Genomic DNA, 15,745 nt, shown 5'->3' with positions numbered 1-15,745 from the left:
GAATATCATCGTTAACGTCATAATTGCAGGATTTGGAGGTGGGGTTTTCGCTAATGTTAGTTATTAGGGGTTTAATCCACTTGGGCTCCGCCGCTTGATTTCTCCGGTGGCGTATCACACTGTCACGTGAGGGGGGGGGGGGGGGGGGTTAGTATTGACCGAGGGGCAAACTAACTTTTGAGGACTTTAATAGGGCCTGACACGAAACCGGAGATATTTTTGTTGGATCCGATCCAATCTGAATTTGACATTTGGACTTAGTGACAGGTGCATTCTTCTAGATCTTGGTCAAGATGTTGTACTAAGGACTAGGAAATAGGAATGGTACTTAAACTTTACCCACCGTTGTCTAATTTGTTGGAACAAAATTGATCTTAAGTTAGACAAACTTATGAGCACTTTATTTCGTGTAGTAGTTGGTGATCCAGTGTAATTCTTTTTCTTTTACCCATAGATTGCTTAGTGTAACTATTAGTTGATTCAATATATAAAGCAAATGCGATGGTGAGGAGGAGGCAGGAGGAAACGTCGAGAAAACGTGTGCAGATGTATAGCCGCTCATTAGGCCTTGGGCCCAGATTACACCAAATTATGGGCCCAGTTGTCTAATTAGGAGTTTAAAATTAAAAAATATATATAGTTTTCTGAGGATTTTTGGTAAGCAAGATAATAGTGCTACTCCATCTTGTTTGAATTTAGAGAGAGAGAGAGAGAGAGAGAGAGAGAGAGAGAGAGAAATTAGACGAAGACAAGCATCAGTATGAACTTCAATGGAATTAACGTCTTCTAGTCATTTAGGCTAGACTTATTACACAAGATAAATGCAGTTTACTTGTCAAAAATTTATTGGGCTTATTATTATTATTTGGATAAGTGCCGGTTGTTGCTCATCCAAACCAACTGCACTAATAAATCATAAATTAAATCTTGACTTCCTTAGAAAATGTCTGTCTCTACCTACTTTATTAAAGTTCATTGATTAATAGGACCAAGAATTGCAAGATTACCGGGTTATAGAAATCTAAGCCTATAAACTCTAATACTGAAAATTAGGACAATTTATTAAAAACACTTTGGTTTATTTTTTAATTTTTATTATCGTTCACACCCTTACTATGGATATTTATCATTTTGCCCTCGTATTTTACCTTCAGTTCTGTCAAAACACTACGTAAGAATACTTCATATTCCCTATAAGGTTAAAATTAAAATATAGGAGGTGTTTTGGTAAATTCCCCAATGATTTAATTGGCACAGCAAATGAACAAGTCATAAAGAGCATATTCTTATTCTTATTCGTATATTGGAAAATGGAAATAATGAATCGAATAGATGACAGATCACAAAGCATAAACAAATACATTCAAAATAATGACAAATAACGCATGTCATGCATGCACACGTAGACATACATACATACATACGAACTTATGGGTTCAAATAGTAAACCCTCATAGTTCATCACAACAACACAAACACACAGCAGTGGAATCCAAGGTCCGAAGCCAGCTCAAAAACTTAGTCGTGATTCGCCTAATTAGTAGCAGAACGCATTCGAGACGCTTCCCCGACCATCTTCATCACTTCCTGCACTTTGATGTCTTCGTCCACGGATAGACCTACTAGCTTTTGCCTATGAGAGCCTGGAACTATAGTCTCGTGGACGCGAATGTGGTCTTCTACGTTCACCAGCTCATCCTCTTTGATCAGCTTCTTCTGCTTCTTCTTCTTGAGGAAGCAAAAGATGGCAGCTGCGAGGAAGGCGAGGAGGAGCAGTCCGCCGAGCGTGGCGAAGACTACGATGATGGCCGTGTGGTCCGGGCTTGGCGGGGGAGGCGATGGAGGTGTAATTGCAGGCGTAGGGGGGCGAAATGGCGTCGGTGGCGGCGGCGGTGCTCTAATGGGCGGCGGAGGTGGCGGTGCCCTTCTAGGTGGAGGAGATGGTGGTGGCGGTGGCGGTGCTCTTCTCGGCGGTGGTGGTGGAGGTGCTCTTGTCGGCGGTGGCGGTGGCGGTGCTCTTGTCGGCGGTGGAGGCGGTGCTCTAATTGGCGGCGGTGGCGGTGCCATCCTTCGGGGAGGTGGCGGTGCCCTAATCGGTGGGGAGGGTGTAGGCGGTGGTGGCGGGGTCTTTTGCGGTGGAGGGGGAGCCCTTATCGGCAATGTGGATGGCGGCGGAGGGCGGCGAAATGGGAAAGGAGGTGGAGAAGACATTGGAGGAAGGAAGCCAGACATTGTTAGTGTTTGAAGAGGATTAATTGGATGGAGAATTGGATGAAGAGCATGGAATGGGGTGTGAGGTGGTATTTGTAAGGAGGGAAATGATGATTAGGTTTGAGTACTGGTGACTTGGCTCCCATGCTAAGGCTATGGAGAGGGATGCTTACGAACGATACATTGCTTAGAATGAGGAGGACTGTTGTGATATGTCCCTGTGGACAGCTTGGAGGACAGAACTCACTGTTGAAGTTTGCATGATCTTCAATTTGGAAGTTCTAATCTTTTACCAAGTACTCTAAACTCGAATGAGTGGAAGCTTTAATCTTCAAGGTGAGATCGACATTTTCTCCACCATTTTCCGTTTCTTTTTCTCTCTCTCCTCTTCTTTTATTTTCGGGAAACACAGTGTGTTACTTGTCCTTAATAAAAGTATGGAAAATGTATCAAAACATTTTAACCTTTTATTTTATTATCATTTACACTCTACCATGTGAATGTTTATTATTAACCTCTGCGTTTTGATTTTAATGTCTAAAAAATACTATGGATTAATTTTACTCTAACAGTGATTAACGGATTAGAGGATATTTTATTGTTTCAAAAAATAAAAATAAAAGTATCTAAAATATCCCTCAGTTTGGCTTTTAAATGTAGTTCTATGTTATTTTTATGTTAAACTAAAAAAAAAACTTATTCATGGGTTTCATGGTTATTTTTAATATGTAATTATCTTAACTCATTTATATATGGTAATTGATAGTTAAGAAAACTGACGGCATAATCTTTTTAGGTACTTTAGGCAACATGCAAGGGAGTCAAATAATAAATATCAAATTTATATTGCGTAAATGATAAATATATATATTGAATCATGTATGTTTTTGTCATATATTTATCATCTAAAAAATAATCAGCATTATTTAGATGCTTCAAAAAACTTATATGATTCTTTGCAATTTTGTCTCTAATAAAATTTTTCAAATTCCATCTTTAGTTTAGTCAAATATGACAAATAAAATAAATACTGCACTACAATAGTATGAAAGGGTTAAGTTCTTAAGTTAAAAGTACACTATAGATTTATAAAATTAAGTGAAATCACTAGGAGTATAATTAACCATAGTTATTTTAAGGATAATTATACTTAAACTATATAAATTAACTTAATTGTACTTAAACCACATAAACTATCAACCTTTTTTATTTGTTGGAGTGGGCTAATTAAGACATTTATTTAGAAAGAATTTGATTAATATGGGTAAGGTTAGAAAATATTTAAAAGTATTTTAGTAATTTAACCAGTCGCTTTACACAAATTATATCCTATAGCTAACCTTAGTTAGTCAAAGCAACAGTAAATATTATATGAAAATTATACGAAAAAATAAGTGTTCCTGTTAAAAAATCCTTAAAAATAGGATGATATTAAAAAATGATGAAAGAATAGGGTGTTTTTAGAAAAACTACCCTTCTAACAAGTGCCGACCAACAATGAGAAGAATACCATTATATAAAACTCAAAGCCTGACATAATTAATATATGGGCCAATAATGAGCCCAAACTCAAATAGAGAAATGAATTTAATTAGTTCAAAAACTACCTGTGAAGTAGGGAGATTCACATATCCGATCAAATCACCAAATCAAATCAAGCATATTCTTGTTCTTATTCATCTTGGTAATAATGAATGGAGTATACGACAAATCAAAGCGCATAAATAGAATACATTTAAAACAATGACAAATAATGCATGCACACGTAGACATACGTACGTACGAATAGTCAACCCTCATAGTTCATCACAACAACACAAACACACCGCAGTGGAATTCAAGGTTCGAAGCCAGCTAAAGAACTTAGCTGCGATTCGCCCCATTAATAGCAGAACGCATTCGAGACGATTCCCCAACCAGCTCCTTTTTCTTCATCACCTCCTGCACTTTGATGTCTTCGTCCACGGATAGTCCCACTAGCTTTTGCCCGTGAGGGCCTGGAACTATAGTCTCGTGGACGCGAATGTGGTCTTCTACGTTCACCAGCTCGTCCTCTTTGACCAGCTTCTTTTGCTTCTTCTTCTTGAGGAAGCAAAAGATGGCGGCTGCGAGGAAGGCGAGGAGGAGCAGTCCACCGAGCGTGGCGAAGACTACGATGATGGCCGTGTGGTCCGGGCTTGGTGAGGGAGGCGATGGAGGTGTAATTGCCGGCGGAGGGGGGCGAAATGGCGTCGGTGGCGGCGGCGCTCTAACTGGCGGCGGAGGTGGTGCCCTTTTCGGCGGTGGCGGTGGCGGTGCCCTTCTAGGTGGAGGTGGTGGTGGTGGTGCCCTTCTCGGCGGCGGTGGTGGCGGTGCTCTTCTCGGCGGTGGAGGCGGTGCTCTAATTGGCGGCGGTGGCGGTGCCATCCTTCGGGGAGGTGGCGGTGCCCTAATCGGTGGGGAGGGTGTAGGCGGTGGCGGCGGGGTCTTTCGTGGTGGAGGTGGAGCCCTAATCGGCAATGAGGGTGGCGGCGGAGGGCGGCGAAATGGAAAAGGAGGTGGAGAAGACGTTGGAGGAAGGCGGCCAGACATTGTTTGTGTTGAAGAGGATTAATTGGATGGAGAATTGGATGTAGAGGATGGAATGGGATGTGAGGTGGTATTTGTAAGGAAGGAAAAGATGATTAGGTTTGAGTATTGATGACTTGGCTCCCATGCTAAGGCTTTGGAGAGGGATGCTTACAAACACTACATTGCTTAGAATGAGAGACTGTTGTGATATGTGCATGCCAGTGGACAGCTTGGAGTTGGAGGAGAGAACTAACTGTTGAAGTTTGCATCATCTTTAAGTTGGAAGTTTCATATAGATATTAAAAGTAGGCTTAGATAATTGAGTTAACTCTCTTTAAAGAAACAATTGAGGACCCAAACATTGTCTTCAGTATTGCATATATTATTAACACTGTCCATCTGAGGCCACCACTGTCATGCTTCCATGTTGGTTTGTTGCCATATATATATGCCGTCGCGTAGTTTTTACTCATATTGCCACTGTTTCCTACCACGCCAAGCTCTCTTTTAATTAATTCCCTTTGGCTTATTGGGTACGTGGGCCTGATGCATTTATACATATGATTATATAAACAATATATAATATTGCCTTGTTTAGATGTGTTTTGTCATTAATTAGTCAGCTAATTTGGTCCATTTGGGTAATCAAGTTCTTAAATAATGTTCGAGTTTATTTAGATGGACTACGACCGAGAATACAAACCCTAAAAGCTTCAATCTTGGCTCATGCTTGAATTGATAAAATTTATTATTTTTAGAAAGGCTAAATCTTGATTGACTATGAGTCTGTAATTTATAAATTAAACAAAACGGTTAACCTTGTTTGATATATAGATTAAACAAGTACACTAGCCCACCAAAATTAGGGCTATCAAAATAATCGAGCCAGCTCGAATTCAGCTTGATCAAGTCCCGCTCAAAAGTGAGCCGATTCAAACTTGATCTATAGAATAGGCTCGAAATTAATATTGAGTCAAGCTTAGGGGTGAAAACGGATCTTATACGGATCGGATAGTGATCAACCCATATCCGGATCCATATTTTTAGTCCGGATACGGATTCGAATACGGATATTGGACGGATAGCAAAATTTAAAATCATATCCTAACTAAACGGATACGGATAATTTTTGGATAGAAGATTGGATTTTAAATGGATATTGATTGAATTTAAAATAATTATAATATTTTATTTAGATATAATTAATATAAAATTATTAAGAGTTTTATGACAAATAATTTTTTTGTTTGTCAAATTTATAAAATTAGAGAAATCAGTCTCTATAAATAATATATAACGTATTATTAGTAACAATATTAATATTTACTATTTAAATAAGTAAATTAAAAATTGTAAATCATTTAAAAAAATATGCGGGTAAATGGATATCCGATATCCGTATCCGAATTCGAAAAATATATCCGACCAGTATCCGAATCCGTATCCGAATTTTTTTCAAAAATTATATCCGTATCCGAATTCGTATCCGAATCCGATCGATCGGAATATTTGATAGATTCTTCACTACAGCATAACATGTCTATGTTTTAGGTTTGTTGTGACCTAAGATGGTTGGCTTGGTTTTCAAAATATTTATGTTTTAGGTTTTTTTTTCTTATGATTTAATATGACATTCCGAGTTAACTAAACATAACTATTTTCAAATAAAAATGTATCATTAAAAAATATTCTATTAAGATACCACAGGTAATTTCTAAAATACCTAAATTACTCTTTTGTTTTGGTAAGGTAGGCAAAGTAAATCTAGGGTGAGGTTTTTCAATTGGTGGGGTGGACTAGGTGAGATATTGGCTTAGAAAGGGTCTAGTTAATGTGGGTAAAGAAAGAATTTTGAAGAGTGTTTTTATAATTTAATTAGTAGATTTCATAAATCATATACCATAGTTAATTATAGCTTGTCAAAGCAACAGTAAGATGTTATATGAAAATCATAGGAAAAAGAAAGTAGGGTTCTTGTTATAAAATCCTCGAAGACTAAGCTTATATATTTGAAATCCTCAATAAAAAACACCATTACATAAAATCCTCAATAAAAATAATGAAAATATAGGGTATTATTTGAAAAATTCCCTATATAAAAAGAAAGCTAGCATGTCTTGGACTCGGCACTAATTGGACCAACAATGATCAGAACACCATTATATAAAACTCAAAGCGTGATATCATTCATATTTGGGCCAAGAATGAGCCCAGAATCGAATAGGGAAGTGAATTAATTAGTTCAGTAACTACCTGTGAAGTAGGGAGATTCATATATCCAATCAAATCGAGCATATTCTTGTTCTTATTCATCATGGTAATAAACTAATAATGAATGGACTATATGCATGACAAACCACCATGTACCTACTCTTAGTCATCTTGTAATTTAAATCAATGACAAATAATGCATGACATATTGACAGGCATGCACACGTAGACATACGTACGTACGGACCAGCTCAAATAGTCAACCCTCATAGTTCATCACAACAACACAAACACGCAGCAGTGGAATCCAAGGTTCGAAGCCAGCTCAAAAACTTAGTCGTGATTCGTCCAATTAGTAGCAGAACGCATTCGAGACGCTTCCCCGACCAACTCCTCCTTCTTCATCACTTCCTGCACTTTGATGTCTTCGTCCACGGATAGACCTACTAACTTTTCCCCATGAGGGCCTGGAATTATAGTCTCGTGGATGCGAACCTGGTCTTCAACGCTCACCAGCTCATCCTCTTTAATCAGCTTCTTCTGCTTCTTCTTCTTGAGGAAGCAAAAGATGGCGGCTGCGAGGAAGGCGAAGAGGAGCAGTCCGCCGAGCGTGGCGAAGACAACGATGATGGCCGTGTGGTTCGGGCTTGGCGGGGTAGGAGATGGAGGTGTAATTGCCGGCGGAGGGGGGAGAAATGGCGTCGGTGGCGGCGGTGCTCTAACTGGCGGCGGAGGTGGTGCCCTTTTCGGCGGTGGCGGTGGCGGTGCCCTTCTAGGTGGAGGTGGTGGTGGCGGTGCCCTTCTCGGCGGCGGTGGTGGCGGTGCTTTTATCGGCGGCGGCGGTGGCGGTGCTCTTATCGGCGGTGGAGGCGGTGCTCTAATTGGCGGCGGTGGCGGCGCCATCCTTCGGGGAGGTGGCGGGGCCCTAATCGGTGGGGAGGGTGTAGGCGGTGGTGGCGGGGTCTTTCCCGGTGGAGGGGGAGCCCTAATCGGCAATGTGGGTGGCGGCGGAGGGCGGCGAAATGGGAAAGGAGGTGGAGAAGACATTGGAGGAAGGAAGCCAGACATTGTTTGTGTTGAAGAGGATTAATTGGATGAAGAGCATGGAATGGGGTGTGAGATGGTATTTATACGGAGAGAAAAGATTATTAGGTTTGTGTACCGGTGACTTGGCTCCCATGCTAAGGCTTTATCGAGGGATGCTTACAAACAAAACATTGCTTAGAATCATGACTGTATGACTGTTGTGATATGTGCTAGTGGACAGCTTGGACGAGAGAACTCGCTATTGAAGTTTGCATGATCTTCAATTTGTAAGTTCTTTTAAGAATAATTTTATGTACACCTTTTAAATATAAATTAAGTATATCTATAATTATACTTACATTTTATTATTTAGTTATAATACATAATGATTACCTTAAATAAGTTTATATAAAAATTTATATTTAATTATTAATAATGAATAAACATATTAATTATACTATAATCATATTTAGAAAATATGCATAATTTTATCACATATTTTATCTGTGATAAAATATTATAGATAATTTGTTACATGACTTAACTTATATAAGGTTTGATCAAAATATGTATAAGTAGGCATTTGATTATAAAATATATTTAAGAGAGTCATAATTTATAAATAAATATATAATATGAATTAACAAACGCCACATTAATCTTTTACCAACTACTTTTGATGAGCGGAAAGCTCTAATCTTCAAGGTGAGATCGACATTTTCTCCACCATTTTCGGTTTTTTTTTCTCTAATTTATCCTTAATAAAACTTGGAAAATGTATCAAAACATTTTCACTTTTGATTTTATTATTAACCTCTGCATTTTGCTTTTAGTGTCTGAAAATACTATGGATTAATTTTACTCTAACAATGATTAATTGATTAGAGAATACTTTTTTATTATTAAAAAATATTTAAAATATCCCTCAATTGACTTTTAAATATAGTTCTATGTTATTACTACTCTTAACCTAAAGAAACTTATTCATGGGTATTACAGTTATTTTTTATTTATAATTATCTTAACTCGTCTATATGGTAACTGATAATTAACAAAACTAATGATAGATATTTTTTTGTATTTTAGGCAACACATGCAGGGGAGTTAAATGACACGGTGTAAGTGATAAATATATTAAACATATGCATACTTTTGTCATAATTTTGCCATCTAAAATATTAAAAAAAATTCTAAAATTATTTACAACTTTGTCTCTAATAAGGATCTTCAATTCAATCTTTGGTTTAGTTAAATATGACAACAAAAAAAGTTAACAATTCCACTTTAATCAAGATTGCATGAGAGTTAAGTGTTGAAATTAAAAGTACTATAAAATTTAGGCAATCCACAGGGAGCTAAAATATAATTAACCATAGTTATTTTTAGGGACAATTGTACTTAAACAAAATAAACTATCACCTTTGTTCTAATACCTTCAACCTCTCTCCCCTGAACTTTTTGTTTGTAAGACATAGATTCCCTTGGACTAGATGAAAAAATTGAAAAGTCCAAAATCCCCTTTGAAAAGAAAAAATATTTTGATAAATTAAATTTTCTTATCAAGTCTTTTCCATTCCAATATATAAGGGTAAATTTCTCGAAGAACTCATGTGATTTGTACGTGATAACTTATTAATATAAAATATAACAAAAATCTAACAAAAGAAAGTCTATATATCAACAAAAAAAAATAGTCATAATTTATGGGTTTATATATAACTAACTCTATTTCGTAGGATTATCTTTTGGTAAGTGAGATAATGTGCTACTCCATCTCATTTAATTTTAGAGAGAGAGGGAGAGAGCTTAATGCTTAAACATAATCATCTCTCATTAGTCAAGTTTTATAACACAAGCTAAAATACTTCACTAGGCTGACATGTCAGGTTTTACTGGCTTGTAACAGAGATTATAGTTCTGTATCCCTCTCATAGATATTGGGGTTAATATTTAGTATATTTTTCTCTAGAGTATAACATGCATATGATTTTGATCTATTGTGATATGATTCATAAGTGGGTTGGCCTATTTTGAATTTATATGTAGGAGAGAGCTAGCTTTTTTTGCCTAGCATATTATTATATAAAAATAGTTTTTATAAATAATAATATTTTAATTAATTTTTAATTAACACATCATATTTGAGGATTCTGTATCTCGATACCTTATTTTTTTATAATTTTTATATGATATTCTAAATTAATTAAATCTAACCATTTTCAAATAAAAATATATCATTCAAACCATTAGGATACTACAAATGATTTTTAAAATACCTCAATTACCCTTTGTGAGGAAAGGTAGAGATATAAAATTTGCGAGAGATCTTTCATTTGTTGGGGCGACCTAGGGTAATGACATTGACTTAGAAAGAGTTTAGTTAATTTGGGTAAGGGTAGAAATTTTTAATAGTATCTTAATAATTTAATAAGTAGAGTTACAAAAACTATATATTATAATTAACTGTAGTTAGTCAAAACAACAGTAGAATGTTATATACAAATTCTACTGTTACAAAATCCTCAAAATAGGACGATATTAAAAACTTATGAAAATATAGAGTATTTATTTAAAAACTCCTTTTGTCAAAAGAAAGCAACATATCTTGGACTTGGCTGACCAACAATGACAAGAACACCATTATATAAACCTCAAAGCCTGACATCACTGGTTTATGCGCCAAGAATGAACCCAAACTCAAATAGAGAAATGAATTAATTAGTTCAGCAACTACCTGTGAAGTAGGGAGATTCGTATGTCCACTGAAATCGAGCATATTCTTGTTCTTATTCATCTTGGTAATAATGAATGGAGTATATGACAAATCAAAGAGCATAAATTGAATACAATTAAAACAATGGCAAACAATGCCTGCCATGCATGCAGACGTAGGCAGACATACGTACTACTAGCGGTTCAAATAGTCAACACTTATTGTTCATCACAACAACACAAAGAACATGCAGCAGTAGAATCCAATGGTCCAAGCTAGCTCAACAACTTAGTTGCGATTCGCCCAATTAGTAGCAGAACGCATTCGAGACGCTTCCCCGACCAACTCCTTCTTCTTCATCACTTCCTGCACTTTGATGTCTTCGTCCACGGATAGACCTACTAGCTTTTGCCCATGGGGGCCTGGAACTATAGTCTCGTGGACGCGAATGTGGTCTTCTACGTTCACCAGCTCATCCTCTTTGATCAGCTTCTTCTGCTTCTTCTTCTTGAGGAAGCAAAATATGGCAGCTCCGAGTAAGGCGAGGAGGAGCAGTCCGCCGAGCGTGGCGAAGACTACGATGATGGCCGTGTGGTCCGGGCTTGGCGGGGAAGGCGATGGAGGTGTAATTGCGGGCGTAGGGGGGCGGAATGGCGTCGGTGGCGGCGGCGCCATATTTCGCCGCGGCGGCGGCGGTGCTCTAACTGGCGGCGGAGGTGGTGCCCTTTTCGGCGGTGGCGGTGGCGGTGCCCTTCTCGGTGGAGGTGGTGGCGGCGGTGCCCTTCTCGGCGGCGGTGGTGGCGGTGCTTTTATCGGCGGCGGTGGTGGCGGTGCTCTTATCGGCGGTGGAGGCGGTGCTCTAATTGGCGGCGGTGGCGGTGCCATCCTTTGGGGAGGCGGCGGGGCCCTCATCGGTGGGGAGGGTGTAGGCGGTGGTGGCGGGGTCTTTCCCGGTGGAGGGGGAGCCCTAATCGGCAATGTGGGTGGCGGCGGAGGGCGGCGAAATGGGAAAGGAGGTGGAGAAGACATTGGAGGAAGGAAGCCAGACATTGTTTGCGTTTGAAGAGGATTAATTGGATGAAGAGCATGGAATGGGGTGTGTGGTGGTATTTGTAAGGAGGGAAATGATGATTAGGTTTGAGTGCTGATGACTTGGCTCCCATGCTAAGGCTTTGGAGAGGGATGCTTACAAACAATACATTGCTTTGAAGGAGGATTGTTGTGATACGTACATGTCAGTGGACAGCTTGGAGTTGGATGAGAGAACTCACTGTTTAAGTTTGCATCATCTTTAAGTTAGAAGTTTTAATCTTATACAAAATGCTTTGATGAGTGGAATCTTTAATCTTCCATTTTCTCTTTCTCCTCTCCTATTCTTCTCAGGTAACAGTGTGCGTTATTTGTTCTTAATGAAAGTTTAAAAAATGTATAAAAATATATTCTGCCTTTTAATTTTATTATCATTTATATATTATCATATGAATATTTATCATTCCATGACTCTATTTTGCTTTTAATATGTCAAAAATACATTGAATAAATTTTATCCCACAAATCATTAATGAAATAGAAAATATTTTTTATTTTTAAAAATAAAAATAAAAATACTTAAAAACCTCTAATTTGATTTTTAAATCTAGTTGACCTAAAATATTTTACTCTGTGTATTATGGTTATTTTATATCTATACTTATCTTAACTCATCAATATGGTAACCGATACTTAACAAAACTAATGACAAGGAGTTATATTTTGTTGATAGTTTAGATAAAAATACAGGAGTTGAATAATAAATATAAATACAGTACCGGATAAATAATATATATATATATATATATATATATATATATATATATATCGCTATTCTTATATTCTTATTGAGAAATTATCTTTGGCATCACTTAGGCTTCATGTTTTGAAGATAATTGTAAACCGACATTTTCTTTTACTTTTTTCAACTTGGAAAATGTGTTCAAAGAAACAAGTGTAAACCGTAAAGTGTATAAGGAAAAGGATAGAGGCAAGTGATAGAAATGTTCATTGCCTTGACATCTGAAGTTTTTGTTCAAATAAGCAGATAAGCAATAAACTTGAACAAATTTCAAGTTGGAAACTATCAAATTTCCTATTCTCCTGTTATGCTCCCTAAACTTTAATTTTTTTTTCTTTTCTTTTTCTCGTTCTCCCAAAATATTTACTTCTTAAATGTATGGAAAAACTAACGAAAGGTGCGTTTCAGTTCATGTTGATTAGTTTGGAGAAATTTGATACTTTATTTTGGTTTAAATCAAACTTGTAGGCAATTCCTTTACTATGAAGAATATTTTTAATGAGACTTTCAAAGTCTATAAATTAATAATCTACATTTCTAGGATAGTTGATATTTTATCATTTTCTTATTGAGTTGATTAATATTTTTACTTATTGTCATTATCAATACTAACTCCCTAATCTTATTTTACCATTATAATATGTAGCCCGAGTTCATGTGTCGAACTTGGATTTGTAGTACTAGTAGGATATCATACATATTTAATTTGGATTCGTGTTGACATTGCCATGTACTTTTGTCATGTACTCATGTCATATTTTAATTTTTTTTTCTAAATGGAATATCGTACTCCAATTTTGTAGATTTGTAGTTCTGAATTATGAGCATATTATTTCTTCTCCAAATGTATGCAGATTTATATTAATTTATGTATTTTTCCCATGATTATGATGTCCTAAATATGTGGCAAATACTATAGGTCGGTGAGATTGATGATGATTAGGATGTGTTACTGACTTACAATACAAATAAATACAATAGAAAACTAATAAGTATTAGTGGAGTTAAAAGTATAATAATGACAAGAACAAGGTAATTAATTAACTATGTAAGCTACAAACTTATCACATATGTCATCCTGCTTATTATTTAAAGAGACGCTACAAATAATCCAAAACATTAATTTTCCTACTTTAGAGAAGATAATAGGTGTATGTAAGCTAGCCATGTTTATAGGTTGAAATTAATCCCAGTACATATGACATCCTAGTTATATTATAGGCAACATTAATAAACTTCATGGAGGCTCCAAACATTGTCTTTATCCAACTTAATGAATCACATATATTATATATACACTGTCCATCTGAGGTCACCATTGTCATGCATACATATCATACTTCCATGGTGCATATGCTGATTAGATCCTTGCTTTTGTATGCATACTAATAAAGGTTAATATACAGTTAAATTTTGATCCCTTTAACAATAAATAGCATATATCTAAATACAAAATTAAAAATAGAGTACAAACTTATTAAGAACATTTAATTGAGGACATAATTTGATAGCTTGAGACACGAGCAATAAGCCTATAACACAAGCACAAAAGATATAAGATTAACTTGCAACTCCATCGCTATCCAGACCAACATCATAAACATAAAAATTGAAATAGCCTGGGGACTTTAAGATCTCCTATTTCTAGTTTAAAGCCAAAGGATTAGTGGGAATTCAAAGTGATGGGCCCAATGAATGGACAAGATACCAAAACCTTGTTTACTTTGGTAGTGTGTCAATCCAACAACCCTCCTCCTACCAATCCAATCTAAATCAAATGTGGGCATTGTACCAAGTAACAAACCAAAATTCTCCATAAATTTAAAGATCTCACCAACCTTTCTTGTGCCTATGCATATGCTTGCTCACCCATTAGAGGGACATAAAAAAAGGGGAGATATTTAAAGCTCCTAATTGGTCTATCTTGTACTGAACAAGAAATGCATGTCTCCCTCCACCAATGGCAACAACAAGGAGCAGCCATTTGCCCATTGGTGGGCATGATCGGATTTAGCCTGAATTTATTAAGTTAAATTTAATTAAATCTCTAAATTAAATTAATTATACTAAAAGAATTATAAAAAAAATACTCTCAACTAAGTTATACTAAAAATAATTTAAATTTAACTTAAAATATTTCTTATATATATTTAATAAATTATAAGACTCGATTTATAAATAGTAAAAATATTAGTCATTTAAAGCATAGCGTTATAGTAGGTAAATTTCCCTTTAATTTTTTTTTAATGTAGCATGTGATGTCCACATGTCGCGGTCACATGCTCATAAGATGAATGTTGACTAAATTTCTCACCAAGAGAGTACTTCGTATTGAATTGAGATTAGGTGATCATCCAGTTTAACCATACCTGGATTTAAATGATATGAAAACTAAGTGCATATATTTTCTATTATTAATAAATATTTTATTTATTATAGTAGAAATATACATAATTTACATACTAGAATCTATTATTATAAATTAAAAAATTAAATGAAATTAATTAATTTTTAGTTGGGGCATCAGGACTCAGGATTATAAAATATGCTTAATTGATAATAGAGCTTTAACAATATTAAATAAATTATTTAGCCTCAGTTCTCATCATTGAGCAGGTACAGCAAGACCCACCCTTGTTACCAACTCTTTGATGTGAAGGTTCAAATCAAAGTAGTTGGTGGCGAATTTGACATCATGGCGGATACTATATTATAACATTTTCCAATAGTCGAGACCTCCATTTAATAAACTTCCATTTTTAACAAACATATCCCTAAAATTGCAAATAAACGAAAATAAATGCAAACCACTATTATGTGAAAACGAGTACAATTTGCAAATGGGTTGGGAATTTTGCAATGAGGCCCATTTGTCCTTGTTCTGCAAAAAAGAAAGTTTTCGGAGAAGGAGGAACAAACTACGGAAAATAGTCTTACAAAAATGCCCTTCATTGGGAGCTATTTAATCTCCGCTCCAACCGCTCTCGCCCCTCCTTTCCTCCTCCCAAAGATTTGTGAGAGATTAATTTCTTCACTTCTCCGCTAACCTACGCGCCTGGGTGAAGCTTGTCGCGCTCGAGATATAAATACGAGGAACTCAATCTTGGGATAGGGTTAGGGTTGGGAATGATGAGGAATTCCAATTTTTTGCTCGCTTGATCCGTTGTTTTCTTTGGCTTTTGTTGATTAATTTTTTTTTTTTT

General features: G+C 36.3%; 1 protein-coding gene across 1 annotated transcript; it reads right to left on the bottom strand.

Annotated features, from left to right (window-relative positions):
• Positions 1-7,036: 7,036 nt before the first annotated feature.
• LOC140792709 (uncharacterized) lies at positions 7,037-8,060 on the bottom strand. Its single transcript, XM_073143866.1, has one exon. The coding sequence runs from the start codon at positions 8,038-8,040 to the stop codon at positions 7,306-7,308; it is 735 nt and encodes a 244-aa protein (XP_072999967.1). The 5' UTR covers positions 8,041-8,060; the 3' UTR covers positions 7,037-7,305.
• Positions 8,061-15,745: the final 7,685 nt, after the last annotated feature.

This window comes from Typha latifolia, chromosome 7 (genome assembly GCF_019914945.1).
Source record: "Typha latifolia isolate L0001 chromosome 7, TyphaL0001v2, whole genome shotgun sequence".
Lineage (NCBI taxonomy): Eukaryota > Viridiplantae > Streptophyta > Magnoliopsida > Poales > Typhaceae > Typha > Typha latifolia.
The sequence above is the reverse complement of the archived record's forward strand: the minus strand, read 5'-3'. Positions and strand labels throughout refer to the sequence as shown.

What these genes read in the sequence shown, in the direction of transcription:
- LOC140792709 (XM_073143866.1), bottom strand. Translation starts at nt 8,040, where the DNA reads ATGTCTGGCTTCCTTCCTCCAATGTCTTCTCCACCTCCTTTCCCATTT.